We start from the raw sequence: 22,248 nt of genomic DNA on the forward strand, positions 1-22,248 counted from the left end.
ACTACAACGAAGCAATCGCATGGCGCGGTTTAACGCTACTGGTCCCCACAAACAGAGAACACTGCCGGCATACCTTCTCAGGACGGACAGAGTACTTCCTGGTAGCAAACCCATAGCCGGTACCGCCCTCACACAGTTTTTCACCCAATTCTACCGTTTTTTGATAAAATTTTAGAAAAATAATTGAAGTTCGACTGACTAATTTTTTTAACAAATTTAGTATCTTGTCCCCTTGTCAATTTGGCTTCAGGCAAGGACTGTCTACTGACATTGCCATCGCTTGCTTCACTGATATGGTAAAGTCTGTGGTCGATCGCGGGGACATAGCTGGGGCTGTTTTCATCGACTTTAGCAAAGCCTTCGACACCATTGATCATAACATTTTGTTCTTGAAATTAGAATCTTATGGTATTTCGGGACCCCCTTTATCACTCCTAAAGAGTTTCTTGAGTAATAGATCCCAAGTCGTATATGTCAATGACTCGAATTCTGACCCTTTTATTGTTAATAAAGGTGTACCCCAAGGCTCCATCTTAGGCCCCTTGTTATTCTTAGTTTTTTTTAATGATCTCCCTTCTTGCCTTCATCACTCCAGTTGCTTTCTCCATGCAGATGATACCACTATTGTGTCATCCCATCGTAATCAGCATACTTTGATGTGCAATTTGCAGAATGACCTGTTAGCCATCCAACAATGGTGCTTTTGTAACCGGCTCGTTATTAATGTTAACAAAACTGTTTTTGTTCCGTTTTACTCCCCTCAAAAACACCCATTTCCAGTCCCTAATTTATACATCAACGCAGATTGGATTCCGTCGACTGATCGCGTGTGTTTTCTTGGTATTATTGTGGATAACCATCTCAAATTTCATTACCATGTAAATGCAATTTGTACAAAGGTTTCATATGGAATACGTGTCCTGCTCAGGGCTCGATCCTACTTTGATATAAAAACATTAGTAACTTTGTATTATGCTTTTATTCATAGCCATTTGAATTATTGTATATCGTCTTGGGGCAGCGCATATTGTAATCATCTCTGGCCTCTTCAAAAACTCCAAAAACAAGCTTTAAGAATCATTACTTTTTCTTCCCGTCTATCTTCTTCTACTCCTCTGTTCATTGAACTTGCGATTTTGCCCCTTCCATGTCTTTACCAGCTAAATATTGGCACTTTGTTCTTCAAAGTATTGCGTTGTGGACTCCTGATATCTGTTTTCCCTCCTAGCACTATCTCTAACCCAAACTCTACTCGGTTCTCCTCTCGCAACAACTTTCTACTTCCCAAAGTAAGAACTACCTTCGGTAAACAAACTTTAGTTCTCTTGCTTACACTTGTGGAATACCTTAAACCAGGATATTAAATCTTCTCATTCTGTCATACCCTTCAAAAAAAACTGAAACTCTACCTATTGTCTTCATTACAGTGATGTGACGCGTCTTATTGTATTTTGTTTCCTATTGTCAAAGCTGATTTTTTAATATTTGTTCATTACTCTTTTGTATTATGTTTACTAGTGTTGTCATTGTAATTTTATAGTCATTTTGTTAATTTTTATAGGAGGTCCCGCTTGCGGTTTTTTTTATAACCATGGGACCTCCTCCTGTATATACTGTGTACCCATATCAAGTTTGTTTTATAAAACATATATTCAATTCAATTCAATTCAATTCAAAGAGCATGTGAACTCCAGCATTTTTAGCCATCTAAAAAAACGCCAGCAACTAGAAGGGAAACAGTATCGCGACGTGCTTCTTGTGCTGCTCACCGATAAAAGCATTCATTAAACCACCCGCCGCGGTGGCTCAGTGGCTAAGGCGTTGCGCTGCTGAGCACGAGGTCGCGGGTTCGATTCCCGGCCGCGGCGGCCGCTTTTCTGATGGAGGCGAAAAGCAAAAACGTCCGTGTGTACGAGATTTCGGCGCACGATAAAGATCCCCAGGTGCTCAAAATTAATCCGGAGCCCTCCACTACGGCGCGCCTCATCGCCTGCGTTGCGTCGGCGCGTTAAACCCCACAATCAATCAATCAATCAATCATTCATTAAACCACGTGACTTTTGGTTACCGCCTGTCGGCAAGATAGGGAAGCAGCTATCTTTCACCAAACAAGTCCCTCCTCTATGGAACAACTTCTCCTCCGCGCCATATTCATTCATAGTCTTCACGTCCATACGGCTTTTTGCAAATACCACAGGATGTTCAGGGGAAAGTAGACGCCATAACGTATTTTCCACCATTTCTACTAACCATAAAAAAAGGATTAGTCATTGAAAGACTCAGTTACGCAGATGATATTACTGAAACCATTTTAACTACTCTGGCCTACTCTACAGCAAAACCTCCTCTTACCAAAGAGTCACTCATTTCAAGAAAAAAAAGAAGATTTGTGTTCCCTGTATGGCAAATTACTGTTCTCTAACCGCATTATTGCGTTGAAAAGTGTACTAGAAATTCGGCATTTACTACTTTTAGCCAAAGTCTCACGTATACTGTACTACTGAAACACATTGTTATGTTATGAATACTTCTCTCCTGTTTAAATAAATTATTCTACCTATAAGGCTACATAATGACAACAACGCCCACGAACAAATTTCACTGCAAAGGGTTGTTTACCACCTTCCTACTCTGCGAAATCTGCCAATATAAAATGATTTGACCGATTGATTTTAAGGTTTAAACCCCAGACACAACGCAGGCCATGAGGCGCGCTGTAGGGGAAGGCTCCAGATTACTTTTTACCACCTGGAGATCTTTACATGAGCCGAAATCTCGCACACAGGATCTTTTTTGCTTTTCGCCTCCATCAAAAAGCAGCAGCCGCGACCGGGAATCGAACCCGCGACCTCGGGCTCAGCAGCGCAACGCCTTAGCCACTGAGCCACCACGGCGGGTGCCAATATAAATTGATTCAGGGATACTTCAAGTAGTGCATGTGATCTCTAACACATCCGTTGTTCAGAAAAAAATTACAGATCTTATTATTATGCACGTTAACTTTCAATTTCACCGTTTTTCGCCCTGCACACTGCCATAGTGCCCAGACAACTCGCAATCCTCTACGGTATGCCCTATTTCTCCCGCTTCGGAGTTTTTGCTTTGCTGTGTCAAAAATTTCTTTCTTTCCTACTACTTGCAAAAATGTAGGGCAATGTTTTTCTCAAATTTTTCCGGCCTGTGGGGACGGCCGAGTTTTGAAGGGCCCCTAGTTACCTTGTTTCGGGCCGTAATAAAAATGTCGCAGTGAAAACGAATAAAGGAACTGTAATTAAAGGCTATCGAATGCTCACTCCAGCGTTGGGGCTTTAGCAAACAAACATCCATAGTACGCCAGCGTGCAGGAAACCACTCGTACGACGTCCGGCCAAAGCACGCGCATGATGGACCTCATGAAGACACGTTGGTTGATCCCATCTTTCCTCCTGCGTTGCACGAAGAAAATAAGTTACTTGACGGCCCCAAAAAACGATCAATGCACCATCGCACGACAAAATTCATGGTAACCAGGCGAGGATTCCGTTAAGTGCGGTTCTTTTAAGTGAAGCCGTATGATTGGATATCGTAGAATATGATTGGATTGGATATCTTGGGTATATTAGATTGAATATATTGGATTGGATATCAGATTGGATATGTAGGATTAGATATCTTCGAATCTGCCAAACTTTTTAACCTAAAGTATTTATGGCAGTTCTGAAACCACTGTGTTACTAAATATGCACGCTATGTTTCTAATTCGCCAAACCAATGAAAGACACTCAGAAGCGCAGTTTAGTCAGTAACTCTTTTGGAAACGGGAAAAGAGAGGATTTCTCAAATAATACATTTGGGGTGTCCTTGGAAGCTGTAGTGGTGATTTCTCTTCATTCATTGGCCGAAACCGTGCTGGCTTACCCCAAATATTGCGGTCTTTACTGAACACTGTCTTACGAACATGCACTAATGTCATTATGAGTAGTTTATGAATGCTTAAACCGAAATGCCAATTAAGTGAGTGGCAAAATACGCTCCTGATGATTCGCGTTCTACCGCTTGGCGAAGCGAATGCAGGTCGGCGCTCAATAGCAGATACACAAAGATGAGTGTGCACACAGAAAAAATAATAGTGTAGTCTAATTAGAGGCCAGGTTCGGCGATTGCACGCAAAAGTATCCGCCCAGTCTACAATATTACGAGTGCCTGGATTTCTAGATATTATTCTGCCAACAACAAAGACAAGAAAAACGAAATTTCATTATATACACTGGACCGAATGAAACGCAGCCTCATTTCGAAACCAATCAAAACGTAGTTGACAAAATAGTTACTCATAAATGTGCAGTATTACACAACTCATCATGTTAACAATCAAGTCAATGAAAACAAGAGTTTGCTGCAAAAGCCGTTTCTTTCTTTCACATGGTTTGGGTGTTGTAGAGCCTGTGATTCTGGCAACCCCCCTACCCATCCAGACGAGAAAAGTGCACAGGATGTAATAATCTCTTTGTTTCTGATGAACTGCTGTGAAGTATTAGGCCCTAAAAATCATTCTAGGCTTAACAGGCCTTGTCTAGTAATCATGTAGGCTCACCCACGGGTTATCCAAACGCTGAGGCGTGTGGCCAGGCTTCTGCATTTCATACCCCGCCTAAGCACTGGTAGAGCGAAATCCTTGCCTTCATTGCCGATTAAGATCTTGCGGAAAAGGCTGCGTTTTTATAAAACAAACAAGAAATATTAAAATTCGCAATTTGAAATAGGAAACAATGAAGACCATTTTGCAAGCTTTTATACCCCGACTTTCAGAAATTCATTGCGAGCCTGCTACGTAGTATAGTATACATTTTTTATTTGGACAATTTTCACAACAGCAAGATGGTCTAGGGAAGCAAGCTTTATTCGAAAATCGGCGCCTTTTTTTGCAAGTAACGTGGTAGTAACCTTGAGTTGACCTGGTAGGTGCTTTTACTTTCGTGGTACACATTAGAATCATTTCTTTATTACGCTACTTGTCGTTCACCATCAATGTTTTTGGCGCTTGGCATCATAGAAAATGACTACCAACAAGCGCAGCAAAGCACTCTATGTTGAACGCGAAAGCAGCCTTCGATGTCATTGTGTGTGAAAATTCCGCTGACCCATGCACAACTTTTAACAATATTTCCTCTTCGTAAATTGATTTTAAGAAATCGGGGACATATGTACACTCTAAAATTTCTTGTAGTCGAAAGTGTTTACGAGTAATTGGTAGACGCACTTAGCCTGGTATGTTCAGCAGAGGAATCTAATACACCAAGCGAAATGATGGGAATATTGATTTTGTATTTTTGCGCCTAGCATTCAAGATTCTCCTACTGAGCATTTTCGATGCGAAATATATTAGGAGAAGTAATAACACTATTCAGAAACGTTGAAAGCGGAAATTGTCACTCGATTGCTTGCGAGGTATCACTGCTGCTGAGATCGCTGAATGAACTCATGTTAGTTCTGGATGACTGGTTGCTGAGGTACGACAGTATAAATCTAAACGCATTCGATAAAAAAGCGGTTAGAAAGCAACCCAGATGAAGAAACAAAAACAAATTTAAAATTACTCTTCAAGCACTTCATGGGAAATTTTAAGATAAAAATACCGAGTGGGAAACTTCTTGAGCGGAACTCGTTTCCCGTGGCTACAGGTCGAAGTCACGTTCTCTACTTGAATCCCAAGGTCTTGAGGTCTTGTGTGTCTGACAACTACGCCTGTGTTTCTATCGCTCGAGCTCAAGTAAGGTATGGACAAGCAAATCATGTCCTTAAGGGGCATTAAAGAGAAAACACAACTTTATTTAATTTGAAAGAACTAGGATTCAGTATCTCACTCAGCTTTGTTCCAGCCACAAAAGATGTTTTTTAACGAAAAAATGAAAGAAGTATTGAAAACTTTCAAATTTTGCGCCACAGTGACGTTTTATGGACAAGAGTGACGTCATACTTGCCAACAATAAAACATAAATTTCAGTGCGCTAACTGGACGTTAGCATTCAAGTGATGCGGTCAAATAGAACTAGATGCCCCATTAAAGTGGTCCAGTTATGTGTCTTCGCGACCGGTCAGTTAGCCGGCTGCCAATCGCACAAACAAGGTTCTGTAACGTCATACAAAAGTTGCGGGAAATTGGCTAGGGAGTCGCCACTGCTTCAAACGTTTTCTTTATATCTCCATTATTTGTTCGAAGATAGCGATGATATTGGTATCATTGTTATCAGGACTAAGCAGTCTTTCTAATAAACCCAACTTGTATTTTGTCTTCCTGACTCCTTTAAAAGCACGCATTTCGTTGAAGGAATAGGGCTTCGTGTATAAAATTTTCCTGTCAACAAAAAATATTTAAGAGGTATTGCATATACATGCTTGTAACCCTATTTAATGAAAATATGCTACATCTAACAGGTTCAAGTAACGCCGACAAGAATATGTGACCTGATGCCATAGATGGAGCGATGTATCTAAAACTGAGAAATACGATACAGACAGTACGAATTAATAATAGCGGAAGCCTAAATGATTGATGGCTCTTGGTTTATACAGAAAATCATTTTACTGTGCTAGTATAATACTGCACCAGTGGCCCTATACTGCTCTTCTGTTAGCTGGAGATGGCTTATCCAAGGGTGGATACATGGAGTAATGCGGAAGACAGGCAGTTTTCTTGCAGAAACACTGAGAAAAAAATTGGCTCCTGGGACCGCCTTTGGTTTTAGTTTAAGTTTATATAAATCGCTCTAGCTAAGGAAAAACACGCTACACAGTGGCCACTTAACGAGGGGTTCAAGAGTCCGTGCAATTGTAGAAAAACGCACGAAAAAACACGGTGAACTCTAACTAGCAACGAAGAGATTTCACAAGTCAGGAAACAATGGACTCATTTCAGTTAAAAAAAAAGACATATTTCGTAGTGAGCAGCTGATAAGAGGCTCACACCAGTCCCCTGGAGCTGAAGCCAAACCATCCCACAAAACTCTATTCTCGATTCTCCTCAATGCACCTGCCACCAGATGAGCGAATGGGTACGTTATGGGTATGCGAAAAACAGTTTGTAAATTAGCAGCAAACAAGTTTTGTTGGGCAGCCGAGTGCATTCACACACAGATGGGAGTTACACTGATCATCATCAGCAGCAGCAGCAGCCTGCACAGGTCCACTACAGGACGAAGGCCTCTCCAATTGACCTCAAACCGCTACTGTACTGCCATACTCGAGTCCACAATTTACCCCCGACGTTCCGTAATTCATATTTCCATCATGGTATTGGCATTCCACTTTTATAGACCCATTTCCTGGTAGCAACTTTGTTACCCTACTTGTGCACCGGTTTTCGGTTGCTCTCACTGCGTGGACAGCCTAAGTACAATACCTCCTTTTATTTGAACTCTGATATCATCAACTCTAGTTTGTCCTCTGGTCGAGGAAGCTCGTTTATTGTACCTGAGTATTATTCCTAACATTATTCGGTCCATGAGCCGCTCACCAGACCTCAATTTGCTTTCTAGTTGTTTAGCAAGCTGCTAATTTTCAGCTTCGTTGTCATCACTGGCATTATGCACTGGTTGTAGATTTTTTTTGTGTGACAGAGGAAGCACTCTTTGTTATTCGGGAGTGGTTGCAGAGTGCTGCCGAGCCCATACACATTCTGCACCGGATTTTTGTGTCGTGGGTGAGGTCATCACTAACCATCTGTACAGGGTAGTTCTATTCTGGTAATTCTAGCGTTTCTTTCCTAAGCTGAAGAAGACGTCATTGGCATGCGTATTCCCCATTATTTAAATCTATTCATATATATTGTTAGCCCAACCACAGTGCTTTTTGATTCTAGTTCATCAAGCAATGCTTGCAAGTGTTCTGCAGTCTCTCTCAGCAAGACTGTCGTCCGCAATCCTCCAATGGCTGAGGTATTTCCGGTTTATCCTTCATTCTATGTTTTCACAGTCCAGCTTCCTAAATAACCCCACTAGACATGTTGTCAATAGTTTTGGACAGATGAACTCTCCCAGTCTTAGTCCTTTTTGGTATGGGAAATTTATGGCTAAGTAGGTGGAGCGTTATTCTGCCCGTGCTCAAATTATATATGTCCTTTAGAAGTCTTATGTAGGTTTACTCTATTCCCTAGCCTTTTAGTGCTTCTAAAAAGGCTGCAGTGACTACAGAACCAAATGCTTTGTCGTAACCTGTAAATGTCATGTAAATTGGCCTAGTGGGCTCTGCGGATTTTTCTATCACTTGGTTGAAGACATAGATACGATCCATGGTTGACCCTTTCCTGAAACAAGCCTGCTCTCTTGGTTGATGGCAATCCAGGCTGTCACCTATGCGGCTACTATAACCTTGATAAACAGCTTGTAAACAACTCAGAGTAGGCTGATGTGTCTGTAATTCTCGAGGTCCTTGAGATTTCCTTCTTATGAATCAATATAAATGTTGGTGTTTTTTAAGGCTATGGGCACTTTTGGAATTTAAAAGCATTCCAAAAAAAGTACAGCAAGCTTTTCCGGCACAGTATTTCCAACCTCCTTAAAAAGAGCTACGAATATGCCGTCGTAACCTGCAGCTCCTCCTAGTTTTATGCATTTAAGATTATTTCCAACTTTATATGCTCTTAGTAGTCGAACATCGCAAGTTGAGCTTCTGTTCTCAGTAGTCTCCCCTGGTCTAACGTCGCTGGCATACAGCCTAGTGTGGAATCGTTCTGCTACCTTTATTATGCCCTCCAAGTTGTGCTTACGTTATCCTGCTCGTCTATGAGTGCGTTCGTCCTGTCATTGCCGATGGCTAGCTTTCTCCTACTGGCTTTCACACTTCTCCCTGATTGCTGCCATATTATATGCCCGAATGTCTTTTGCTTTATTTTTGTTAATCACTTTTGGACAGCTCGGCAGATTCAGTAAGATCCACCATACTTGAAAAATTTATGTTCGTACGTGCAGCAATTCGGTCCTTTGTTTTCTTAGTCAGTTTTCTATTTTCTTAGCTACCTCTTGCTTCTCCCACAGCTGCTGCTGATTCACTGACTGCCGATATTAGGTTGTCATTAAGCCTGTCTACACTGGCGTCGTTATGCTAGTTCGAAAGCGAGGATATGTTTTGAAGAGTTATTTTAAAGTCATGCGATCTGGCTCCGATTGATTTCATGCTGGGTTTTTAGTTTTCACGTGTTTTTTCTTTCTCTTCAAAGATTCAGCTTAGCTTGCATCTCCCCATCCTGTGATCACTGCTCCTAACCTTTTTTAGCACCTCTACTTCCTATACGATACCCGGGCTGTCACTTAGAATGAAGTCAATTGTGCTTTTTGTTGTACAATCACGGCTTTTTTATGTTCCTTTCCTGTTCTTTTGTTTGGCGAATGATGTGTTACTTAACCTAATGTTTTTCCTGTTTGCAAATCCAACCAGTGTATCTCCTCGAGTGTTGCTATTGTCTATTCCTTGGTTTCCCACTGACCGTACTCCCATTTTCTTCGTACCAATCTTTCCGTTGAAGTTTCCAATAACAATTTTGAACTGCCTTGCACTAGAGTTACACTAGAGGAGTGAAATTAGAGAACATATATTTCATTAAAAGAATTTTGGCGATTTTATTCGTGATAATAAAATTTATCACTTCTGGTAAAATTATGTAAGTAACGGATAATCACAAATGGTAGCTTTTTCTTTAAACACAGGCGCGGTTGCCTCCCGTTCATACGGCATATAAAAAAACATGAAGAACTTCGCTAAGCTGGCAAAAGTCTGAAAAGGCAGTATGCACTATTCGGAGCTGCGAACTCTTAGCGAGAAGTTATGTATTGACGAAACACGTGTCGATGCTGGAGGAGTGATCAAAACAGCGTTGCACGAAGTCGGCAATCGCTGACCATCAGGCCACATAACTCGCCATCATAACATCAAGGCAATAAAAACGACGACTACAATTACTTTTATATGCTGAATCTTTCCGCATAAACATGGTAGAAAATAATTGTTTTGTTAGTGAACACTCACGGGAAGAGACCAATACACGTTATTTTTCCGAAGATTGAACTGTCGTCTTCGTTTCTTAGCCGGGATACCTGAAACAATAGGTTTTATTTATTAAATGTTCCAAACTCATTTACAACATTGTTGCACCACAAGCATATAAAAATAGCAGTAGCTTCTCCGGTGAGTCTTGAAATTACACTGCAAAAAAAAGTCTCCTTACGGCTTTTTCCCCCCTACTTCTACGGTGCAATTATTACAATAAATAAACAATACAGAGGGCAAGTTGCTTGGGGTAATCTTAAGAGTTCCAGAGCCCAGCAATTCTTGTAAAAGTTTGAGCCGGCCTACAGTAGTGTTAATATTCTTGAAGCTTGTGACTTCCGCAACGCCGTCTTGGTTTGCCGGGCTCAGGTGTTATAATCACAGTCTTCACGGAAATCTGGCTCAACGGACAGAAAAGTGAGTTCCACTCACTCCCCGCACGGGGCACCTTGAGTATTCATGGTGACAGTGAGCAGCCACACCGCTGACCCCGAGCTCCCAACATAAGCTGTGTCCAACCATGGCGAGGTGTTTAAAGGTGAAGGGTAGAAGCCGTAAACGGTGGCCGTCGGAGCTTTGGTCAAGCTCCGGCTGATGGGCTCCCTGCCTGTCTACCAGGCAGGGAGCTCCGGGACCTCTTTGAATACCAGGGTAAGGTCAAAGGAGAAAGTACCCCCGTCTCCCTGCTTTCAAATGTATCATATGGCATTTTCCAAACCCCCCCCAGACGTGATCGGCCCCCGAAAAGGGGCGGCACCGAAGTTTCCTTTCCACCACTTCCTGACTTGAGTACTCCGAAACCGAACAACTATCCTCGCTTCATCATGATGGAATCTGTAGACCAATCAAAACCTCTTGCTTCACAGTCGGTATTTTTCATTTCAAAGTTTCTTGACGGTATTGTTGGAGGGTCGTATAAGGCCAAAAAACATCGAACCGGTGAAATTCTTGTCGAGGTCAGTAGCCAGGATCAGGCCAAAAAACTTCTTGCGCAAACCAGCATCGCCGATCTGCCAATCCGAGTCACGCCCCACCGCAGCCTAAACAGCTCCCAGGGCGTGATTTCCGACTATGACCTACTGAATGAAACTGAAGCCGACTTGCTCGAGGGCCTTCGTGGCTAGGGCGTAACAGCGGTCAGGCGAATAACTATACGAAGAGATGATAAACGCATACCAACAACGCACCTCATCCTAACCTTTGACAGGTCGATTCTTCCGGAATATATCAATGCAGGTTTCGTGCGATGTCCAGTCCAGGCTTACATCCCGAACCCGCGGCGCTGTTTCAAGTGCCAACGGTTCGGGCACGGCACGAACTCCTGTCGCGGCCGACTTACCTGCGCGAAATGCGCCCAGCACGGCCACGCGTCCGCAAATTGTAACGTGCAACAGTCTCTTTGCATAAACTGCCAGGGTCCACACGCGGCCTACTCCAGGAAATGTGAAAAATTTCAACTTGAAAAGAAAATCATAAACATCAAGGTAACCGAAAACATCACCTTCTCAGAGGCGCGGAAGAGGTTCGCCTCCTTCCCTCTGGGCAGGTAAGCCGACGGAGCTCGCCGGAGGGCGGAGCGGCGTCTTGTTTCGGCGGGGACAGAGTACCGAGAGTCGGACTTGGTCCCGCCGCCGCCCCCCCCTGGGTTGCCTCTTGCAGCCCAGCCCGCCTCCGCACCGCTCGCTGGGCCATCAGTGGCTGTGGTGGCATCCACGTCCGGTGGGAGTGATGCTGCATCCTCCACTTCCGCTCCACCGTCCCAAACCACACGCGAGGGCACGGAGATGGAGACGGAGGCAGTCGCAGCGACCCCCTCCCCCGCCTCAATGCCTGTGCCATCTGTGGTGCTCCCCACGCCTTCGGCACTGGCAGCGCAGGCAAAGAACACCCGAAAGGGTACCACATCAAGGGGGCCCAGTCCGCTGGGCACCCCCGTGCCATCAGATGATGACATGGACGTCGAGCCCCTCCGGCTTTCATCGCAGCGGAAGGAACGGTGCGACGTCCAGGTCAGTAGAGAAGGCCAGAAAGCCCCTCCCAAGAGCTCAAGCCCCGAAAGACCCTACATAAATAATCACACTCTAGTAACTCTAACACATCATAATGGGAAGAGAAAACATAGTTCAATGGAACTGCAGAGGCCTTCTGAATAATCTTGACACGTAAATGAGATTCTGCATGCCAACCAGCCAAGTTTAATGCGTGTCCAGGAAACACATCTGAATTCCAAACACACAAATTTCTTGAATAGGTACCTGGTATACAGGAAAGACAGGGATGGCTGCACACACTCTTCTGGCGGTGTGGCCATAATCGCCCGCAAATCCTTAGCATGCCACCCTGTCACCTTGAACACCGTCCTTGAGGCTGTAGCCGTCCGCACGATCATTTTTAATAGGTTAATAACGGTATGCTCCATCTACATCTCTCCTGATCATGCACTTCTGAGCTCTGACTTTGAGGCGCTGGTCGACCAGCTTCCTGAACCGTATATCTTAACAGGTGACTTCAATGCACACAATTCTCTTTGGGGCTCTTCTCGCACGGATGCCCGAGGTCGCCTGATAGAGAAGTTTTCAACATGCTTTAGAGCATGCCTTTTTAACAAGAAACAGCCTACATACCATAACATAGGACACAATACATACTAAAATCTTGACTTGGCTATTGGTTCGGCAATTCTCTTTCCATGTCTTGAGTGGGGAGTGGGCACTGACGCATATGGCAGTGAACACGTCCCCACTTCACTAACATATATAGGTAAAGGTCCAAGCAGTTCATCTTCCCATAATAGGTTCAATGAAACACGAGCTAACTGGAACACATTTACAGAGACATCGAAACTACACCACACATCCATACGACACCTACACGTTGAAGACGCAACCCAACTCCTCACGGCACACATCCTCGACGCCGCCGAAAAGTCCATTCCGCACGCCTCTGGTGTCCCGCGCAACCAGAGGAGGTTGTGGTGGAATGAGGACTGTAGGCGGGCGCGAGAGGCCCAGAACAAGGCGTGGGGTATCCTTCGACGGTACCCCACGTCGGGCAACCTTATTTTGTTCAAACGGGCCAGCGCGTTTAGAAAACGTGTGCGCCGTGAGGCAAAACGAGAGAGTTGGCGCACTTTCCTTACATCTATTAACTCATACACAGACACACACAAAGTCTGGACACGAATACGAAAACTAAAAGGACAACAGACACACAGCCTGCCCCTGGTTAGTACAACAGGGGACACACTGGAAGACCAGTCTAACACACTTGCACAACACTTTCAACACGTTTCCAGCTCTGCACACTACACAAACACTTTCCTGAGGCATAAAACCGCTTGTGAAAAGAAGTCCTTACATGATAATAACAGGTCAAAATCTGGTTACAACTCTGAATTTACTCTCTATGAGCTGAAGGCTGCCCTGAGCACATGTAAAACTTCAGCTCCAGGCGCAGATCAGATTACATACACAATGATACAACACCTACACCCAGATACTCTAGAAACACTCCTACAATTATACAACAACATATGGCTTTCGGGGCACATTCCGAAATCTTGAAGGGAGGCTATTGTAGTGGCCTTCCTGAAGGAGGGTAAGGATCCGTCTTCTCCCGCCAGTTACCGACTAATCGGCCTCACAAGCTGCCTGGGCAAGCTTCTCGAGAAGATGATTAACAGGAGACTCGTGTACTTCTTAGAATACAATGGTCTTCTCGAGAGCTACCAGGCCGGCTTCAGGGTGGGGCGATCCACGAACGACCAACTCGTCGCCCTTGAGTCGTATATAAAGGATGCCTTTGTCCACAAACAGTTTTGTGCTACGGTCTTTTTTGATCTTGAGAAAGCCTACGACACTGCTTGGCGATACGGTTTACTCCGCGACCTGAAATCATTCGGTGTTTTGGGCAATCTGTTTAAGACTATTTATAGCTACCTGGCAGAACGAACCTTTCGTGTAAGAGTTGGTACTGCCCTTTCAAATGTTTTTGTGCAGGAAAATGGTGTGCCTCAAGGTGGCGTTTTGAGTTGTACGTTGTTCATAGTCAAGATGAACTCACTTCGAAAGGCGTTGCCACGAACCATTTACTGTACAATGTATGTAGATGATGTCCAAATATCTTTTAAGTCGTGTAATATGTCAATTTGCGAACGCCAAGTCCAGCTTGGTGTTAATAAGCTAGCTGGCTGGGCTGATCAGAACGGTTTTATGCTAAACTCAGTTAAGAGCACTTGTGTTGTATTCTCCAAAAGGCGTGGGATCAGGTCAGATCCAGACATCAAACTGAATGGTGTCTCGATTCCGGTCAAAAAAGAACACAAGTTCCTAGGTATAGTCCTTGATGAAAAACTTTCCTTTATCCCTCATATCAAACAATTAAAACAAAAATGTATGAAAACACTGAATATTCTAAAGGTCTTGTCACATCACTCATACGGTGCTGACAAACAACTTCTGCTGCGAGTGTTTACCAGCCTGGTAGGCTCGAGGTTAGACTATGGGAGTGTTTTGTATGGTTCAGGAAGGGAAACTGCTTTGAAAATGCTCCACCCAGTTCAGCACTTGGGCCTTCGACTTGCGTCTGGTGCTTTCCGAACTAGCCCCGTGCAAAGTCTGTACGTTGAGTGTGACAGATGGTGCCTAGGGTACCAGCGCGAGTATGTCGATTTGCTATATGCTTTTAAAGTTTCATCAATGTCTCACCATCCCATTAAGTCTATAATGAACGATACATCTACATCCCAACTGTTTTTAAATCGTCCATCTATTTCTGCGCCTTTCTCGCTCAGGGCGAAGGAGAAAGCCTCTGAACTATCTGTCTCGTTTTTAGACACTTTTACAATATCTGTAATTGATTCTATAGCCCCATGGCATCTTCGCCCTGTATTGTGTGATTTGTCGTTCACGCAATTTAAGAAAAAGACGGTGCCCACAACTTCCGTTTTGCAGCATTTCATGTATCTCCAGGCGAAATATGGGGCAACAGAATTTTTTACTGATGCTTCAAAAACATCCATTGCGGTGTCTTGTGCTGCACACGGACCCAATTTCAGTGCTTGTAAAACCATGAATGCGAATTCTAGCATTTTTACAGCGGAGGCATATGGTATACTCCTTGTTTTAAATCACATCAATGAACACTGTGGGATCCGTCGACCCCCAAGGACGAGACTCGACCGTCAAGGGGGGAGAGAAGCGACCATGGAGGTCTGTCTTTAATGGAACATCGAGCGGAAAGAAAAAGAAGCAATGCGTGCGCTCGTGAAGCGTGATTCCTGATGATGATGATGACAGCAAAGGAAGATTGGCCGGAGGCCATCAAGTCGATTAGGTTAGCTGGCTGCAGCAGGTTGATGGCGGTCGATGGCGATGCGGCTGTGATCTCAAAAGGATTCTACATCTTCCCGGCCCCCAACGACGTGGAGCGAGTGTGCTTATAAAGGGTAGATACGTTGAAAGGGCAGCCATGATGCAAGTCCCTGCGCAGTCTGTGCGTATAGTCTGGCGTAGCCGACGGTACGATACAAAGCGGTGTCGTTTTCGCACACTCTTGTCGGGGTCCAGTACGAAACGAATGGCCCTTGTATTGGCACCGTAGAAAATGTCGATGTGGACGCGGCTCCCCGAAGAAGCAGTCCTGGGGAAACGTGGTCCTTTCAAGCCGTGGATTCCGTAGTCCTCTGTTATCCAAAATGTATCAGTGGTCGGAAGCGCAGTCGTGGGAAGCCCGCGGATTCGTCTCCGGTTCCGAAGGTTGCAGACAAATCGACACGACCGTGTAACTATGGAGTGGGTTTGTAGTAGACAGCCCAATGGGTTATTCTCCGCCGAATTCGAGGTACATATCTTAATTTTAGAGGTCTGTGGACTTGTTTCCTCGGTTATTTGCTGTGGCTGCATAGGAAAATTCTTCGGTTCGTGGGGTGAGTTTCTCGTAAAAGAGATCCCTGAGGGTCCTTCCCACGACGCCGAATGCATCAGTGGCTGGCTTTCCGTTTTCTTTGATAAGTTCTCGTCTGAGGTACCGTTTCCTAGGGAAAAGTTCTGGTCGTCATTCTTGGCCAAGTGACCGGTTCTTCGCTCTGCTCCTTCGCAATTGTCACCTAGGTCACCTTCGGAATTGTCACCTGCCTGGTTGGAGGGAACAGCAAGTTCGTAACTTGCGCCGGCAAAATACATGTTTTCCTTTGGTTCTTCTACGGCTTCGTCGCACATTGAGGGAACGTGCCGTCGTTTACAATATGGGCAGACAATCTTCCTTTTACACTGTCGAGCGATGTGTCCATGGGTCAGGCAGCGGAAACAACGTCCGTGTTTTGCGAGGAGAGACTTCCTTTGCTCCATAGTGGTTTTCTTATCCGAGCAAGATCCCGTATCGTGCAGGCCGGAACAGAAGAGGCACTGTCGCGTCTCGTTAGCTGCGGCATACAGGGCTGCCGCAGAATGTCGATGTTTGAACGTTGCTGTTTGACGCTGTTCCCTTGGTTCATTATTCGCCTTGACCTTCGTTCTCGGAGGCCCGCTCAGTATAACTGCTTCCAGACATTCAAGCTCGACACCAAAGAAGTTAATTAAATCGTCGAGCTGTTTCTTGTGGTCTGTTCCGGTTGACGTTGAAGCAGTAGGCAACGCTTTCGAGTGCCGGTGGTATCTGAGGACCATGTCTCGCGGAAGTGCCCGAAGAAGTATCTCACGTAGCATGGCACAATAGGTCTCTGGGCTCGTACCAAGTGCAGTCAAGCTTCTACAGTGTATCTGCACGTCGTAGTATAGCTTTCGTAGTTCCGTGGCGCCAGTTGATGAGGAAACAGGTGGTATGTCAATGAGAGCCCGCAGGTGGTCTCGGGCAATGAGAGTCTGGTCACCGAACCGCTTCTGAAGTATCTCTATCGCGTCATGGTAGCATTGTTCGGTCATGGGCAGTCCAGAAACTGATGCAGCGGCCGAGCTGGTCAGAAGGCTGGTCAAGTAATAAAATTTCTCCGTTGCCCGCAGTTCTGTGTTGCTATGTACAGCGGATTCGAATAAACTCCAAAATCTGATCCAGTTTCGACGGTCTCCATCAAACTTCGTTAGTTCTATTGTCGGAAGCTTCGTTCCAGTGGTTGCGGTTTCGCTAGGTGGCGGTCTCGTTAAAGAAGGTGAAACGAGCGACTCACCAGCCTGTTGGCCTCGAGATCTGTGTTGAAGCTCCGCTCTTATCTTCACCACCTTGTCGTTGTAGCCAGTCGTGTTGGAAGTCTCTTCGGCGACCATTTCGTCCGTGATGTCCCCCAAAATGTCATCGTCCAGCTTCAGGATGGGTCGATACATGGCCTCGATCCTCTCCAAGGATACCGCTGCGTCCATCGCCGTGGTCAGGGTGCCACTTCGGAGGCCGTCTTCTATCTCGGACAAGGCGGCTGAAAGCTTGTCACGAAGGGCGGTTCGTCGCAGCAGCTTCCGCTCGATCGAAGTCATCCTTGGTCCTTGGAGGTAGGTCCGCCGGTCTCTCAAGCAGAAGCTGTCGAAGAAAGGCTGTCGGTCCTGCTTGTCGGTGTCGGCCTGGCAGACACGAGTCCCGGGTCGTTTCGGCACCAAGTTGTGGGATCCGTCGACCCCCAAGGACAAGACTCGACCGTCAAGGGGGGAGAGAAGCGACCATGGAGGTCTGTCTTTAATGGAACATCCAGCGGAAAGAGAAAGAAGCAATGCGTGCGCTCGTGAAGCGTGATTCCTGATGATGATGATGACAGCAAAGGAAGATTGGCCGGAGGCCATCAGTCGATTAGGTTAGCTGGCTGCAGCAGGTTGATGGCGGTCGATGGCGATGCGGCTGTGATCTCAAAAGGATTCTACAAACATAATATCGCAAACTCAATCATTTTCAGGGATTCACTAAACGTCGTGCATACATTATCATCCCAAAGGTCTTCCAAAAATTACATTGTCAATCTGGTTTTTAAATCTTTGATGTTGGCGTATGCGTCAGGTCTGAATGTTACCATCTGCTGGGTTCCAGGCCACGCTGGCATCGCGGGCAATGAGTTTGCTGATGAAATGGCCACTGCTTCTGCACTGAGAAACACTCTAGACATAGCAACAGTACCGTACACTGACATGAAGCCAGTCATCAGACAACACCTACGTAAAACATGGCAAACACACTGGAGTGAACAGTCAGACAACAAGCTACATGTAATAAAGCCACACTTGGGACGATACGCAACTGACTCACACAACAGACACGCCGAAGTGACCCTAGCAAGGTTACGGATAGGCCACACACATGCAACACACTCGCACTTGCTCACTGGATCTCCAAGACCCATGTGCAGCAGGTGTGGAGAGGGCTTATCCGTAATCCACGTACTCGTCCAATGCAAGGCACTTGACACAACACGAAGCAAACACTTCCCACAACTATACAGACAACACGTTCCGTTTCACCCATTGTAATTTCTAGGAGACGAGCCCATCTTTCCCACCAAGCTTGTTTTTAAGTTTCTCACCGATGTCAATTTTTCACATCTCATCTCTTATCATGCATCATGACAACCTGGCCCTTTACACCAGTCGTCTTCATTAGCTTGTTTTAGTTTGTGTATGTTTACTGAAACCCTCTACTTTTACGTTCACATCGCTGTCATGAAATCACTTTTGTTTGGTGCTCTTTGCCCTTAGCTGGCCTTGCGCCAATAAAATCCAGATATCATCATCATCATTGAGTTCCACTCACTATAAATGGTCCAAACCACCTTTAAATTTCTCAATTTGTAGGCGTCCTCCCTAGTAAGGGTTAAGGCTTGGGCGAGTTGAAGCATGATTACAAATAGGGGAACAGCGCAACAAAGACCAAAATACAAGAAGAGCAAAGTGGCAACCACAGGCGCTCGTGGTTGTCACTTTCTTCTTGTGTTTGGTCTTTGTTGTGCTGTTCCCCTGTTTGTAATCGTCCCTAGTGTTCCTGCTGATAGAGAAAGCAATTTTATTCATTGAACCTTGTTATCAAGATCCGTGTCACCCTACTGTCTTACCGCTCAATTGCTGACCATATCAAGAAAAACACACGTGAGAATTAGTGCTAAATTATGAGAACTGCTATCCCATTTATTTTGTACCATTTGCTCGTGAACACAAAGAAAATATATAATACTACTAAAACAGGTGAAATCAGTTTTGCGTGCCTATTGAGTAACAAAAAACACACTGCAAAATATGATGATATAGTCACAGTTAGTACTGGGTTCTGGACAGCGGAAGGTATTTTCATTTCTGCGGGCAGTTGCATGTAAACTGTTACTATAGTTCCGCGAAACATATATGTTTTGTTTGTTAAACGCTTCAATAAAGCCACTAGTTAAATTTCACTCAATGTAGTTGAATCTTTGTTAAATATAACTTCCTAACGCTGGCTATGCCGCAAAAAATACCACACAAGAATTTTGCATTCTACAAACTTGTAACTACCAAACATTATTAATAGCTATAATCGCCGCTCATTTCTCCCAGTCTCACACGGTTTATTGAAGAGATGCGACATTGCTTTGCACAACGACTGTGGCCAAAATGGAGTTTCGCTGCTGAGATCATTATCTGTGCTGTTAGGTGTTACTGTTTTTGTAAAACCTTTCTTTTCCTCTTACATCCCTGCTTACAATATAACAACGTGTTTTTAACACGACAGCGTTTTATTCCGGGATACACAAACATTTCAGTGACGTCATATTTGTCACGGAAATTACGCCAGTGCAACGAAGCAAGCGACGTGTAAAGGGTGTACCTCTCTAGACAGGGTCTTCTTGCGGGGAAACATCCTTTCGACCCAAATAGTGCGTTACAGTTAGGGTTGTTCGATTTTAGGTTTCATATTTGAACACGAAAACATTTATGTCGAGATGCACAAAGGTTTTAGTGACGTCATATCCGTCACTGACATGACACCAGTATACATTTGCCGAAGTTACCCGCCAGCAGAATGTCGCTCGCAAAGCACATCGACAAGGCAGCCTCCGACCCGCAAATCATGCTCTCCTGCCGATTTCGCGGCACATTTCACTTTCGTGTTTTACCGCTTTCTATGACACAGGAATCAACCACATTTTTTTCATAAAAATGACACAAGTTTCTGCATTGTTCGCTCGGTATAATGCAGAATACCAAATTAAAGGACAACGCTTGCTTGCAAACGTTAGCGGAACCTTTGAAAAAAAAACGACCATTGCTGTGTTACCTTAGATAATTTAGAATGAAGAAATATGGTGTCTCGGACTCCGGCGAACAGGAAGTTTCCCGCAGTTGAGAAGGCCAACACAAGGGAGATGATGATCTCTGTCTTTTGTATCTCCACATTTGTTTCGTAGTCGCCCTAGAAATATGCCAAAAAAGGAGCTTGAATTAAAACCCCAAAGAGATCAATTTTCGAGGAAGTATTTAGTGCTAACGACTTTGATCCTGCGTTCCTATTATTTACCGCGCTGGAAAGCTGATATCAACACGGCTGAAAACGTTTGTTTTGCAACGCGGGAATAGTGCTCTAGAGTATCCTGTTACAATTAATTCTGGAAAACAATTCAGTGCGTAAGATTCACAAATGAACCACCTACAAAGCAGGGGGGGTCCGCATTCAAGTCGGCATTCGTAACTTGATGCGAGAATCTTTATCCATTGTTGGATTAGAGGCCATGTTGATTGATTGAATATGGAATTTAACGCACCGACGCAACGCAGTCAATGAGGCACGTAGCAGTGGAGGGCTCTGGATTATTTTTGTCCACCTGGGGATCTTTAACGTGCGCCTAAGTCTAGAACACACAGGCGTTCTTGCTTCTAGCCTCCATCAGACAAGCGGCCGCCATGACCGTGAATCGAACCCGCGTCCCTGGGTTCAGCAGCACGCCTTAGTTCCTGAGCCATCGCGGCGGGTAGAAGCCATGTTTCAATAAGCCGGCAATGGTCTTTAGAAGACGTTTAGTCTTTTCGAAGGGCTCTTTAACTGTCTTGTGCATCTTTAAAATACCCAGCATCGGTATATGCCATATATGCGTACGCACTTCGAGAAGTAATAAAGAGACGTTTCCCGCAGTTTCAACCTATGTTATTCCAATGTCCCACGTGGAGATTGGATTACACTTTCGACGGGGGTAACGGCGTGGTGCAGTTGTTTTACAGGACCCTTGCAACACTACCAATAAACGCTCTCACTTTTTCCTTCCTTCACAAAAAATTTTTATCCAAGCCTAAACTAGACTATGCCGTTTGATGGTCCCAACAGGAGGCTGCTCTAGCGTCTACCTTGCTTTTGTTCTGATTTTTCTTAAAGGGACCCTGCAGCACTTCCCATCGGTTACTCGGAAAATGTGTTGGGGTAACGTCCATTGTCCCAGCAATCTCCTCCCACAAGATTTACAAAAGTCTGTTGGGTACCACCGAAACTACCCGCGAAAAGAAACCGTCCTTTATCGTTTTGTATCGACTCGACCACGTACAACGCAATGAAAGGTGCGCGCTCCATCCCGGAGAGGTGGGCGGCTCATGGCGTTCTCTTAGGTAGCATTCGATATACCGACCGCCGGTGAGTTTTCTACTTTTCTCCGCAATATGGGGCGGTCTTTTTTCGGTCTGGTGCAACAAACAAGCATGCATGGCTGTCTGCTCGCAAGCGCGCGCTCTGGCTAATAGGGTGTTTTTGACGCAATAAATGCTCGTTGGCGAGTGGTCCGGATGCAAGGGAAGTATTGAGTTTGTCACTGAAACACCCCGAGCACTAAAAACACAAAAGAACCGCCAAAACTGTTCGTACAAATTCAGGCATAGATAAGATTTGTGAACAGCGCCGAAGACTCTGGATCACCATAAGAAATGCGATAAATAATCCGTGAACTTGACGAGCAACCTCCAATAGGAAAGCCATCGAACTAATGACATCATTTTGGCGCCACCAGTGGTGCATAATGAGGGAAATCGGAAAGAGCGCAGTAGCTTTTTCCGCGTCTTTTACAGCAATTTTCGTGCTCACTGCTTGACGCACACGCGTAATATTGGGCACAGGTATTCCTGGAACCGAAATCTAAATGTTGCGCAGGTTTATTTGCACTGCCCAAAGAGTGTTGCGGGGTTTTTTTAACGTGGCCAATGATGATAATTTACGGCTTTAAGTGAAAGAAATCCGACCAGTATCCTGAACATGGCTTTACTACCGACAACCCATCCAGCAAACAACGCCGGCAGCCACGATAGAGAGACT

General features: G+C 44.9%; 1 protein-coding gene across 2 annotated transcripts in view; it reads right to left on the reverse strand.

Moving 5' to 3' along the window:
- The window catches only part of LOC144158663 (multidrug resistance-associated protein 1-like), a 114,824-nt gene that overhangs the window by 69,728 nt on the left and 22,848 nt on the right, over positions 1-22,248 (reverse strand). For both annotated transcript variants that reach the window (XM_077689697.1, XM_077689696.1), the window contains exons 5-8: positions 20,236-20,370; positions 10,000-10,067; positions 4,574-4,690; positions 3,294-3,425 (exon numbers count right to left, since the gene is read on the reverse strand). In XM_077689697.1, coding sequence (XP_077545823.1) covers positions 3,294-3,425; positions 4,574-4,690; positions 10,000-10,067; positions 20,236-20,370 — 452 coding nt within the window. The remainder of the gene's footprint in view (positions 1-3,293; positions 3,426-4,573; positions 4,691-9,999; positions 10,068-20,235; positions 20,371-22,248) is intronic.

The sequence above is a fragment of the Haemaphysalis longicornis genome, unplaced genomic scaffold, assembly GCF_048455015.1.
Source record: "Haemaphysalis longicornis isolate Haplotype H1 unplaced genomic scaffold, Haemaphysalis longicornis Haplotype H1 scaffold_10, whole genome shotgun sequence".
Lineage (NCBI taxonomy): Eukaryota > Metazoa > Arthropoda > Arachnida > Ixodida > Ixodidae > Haemaphysalis > Haemaphysalis longicornis.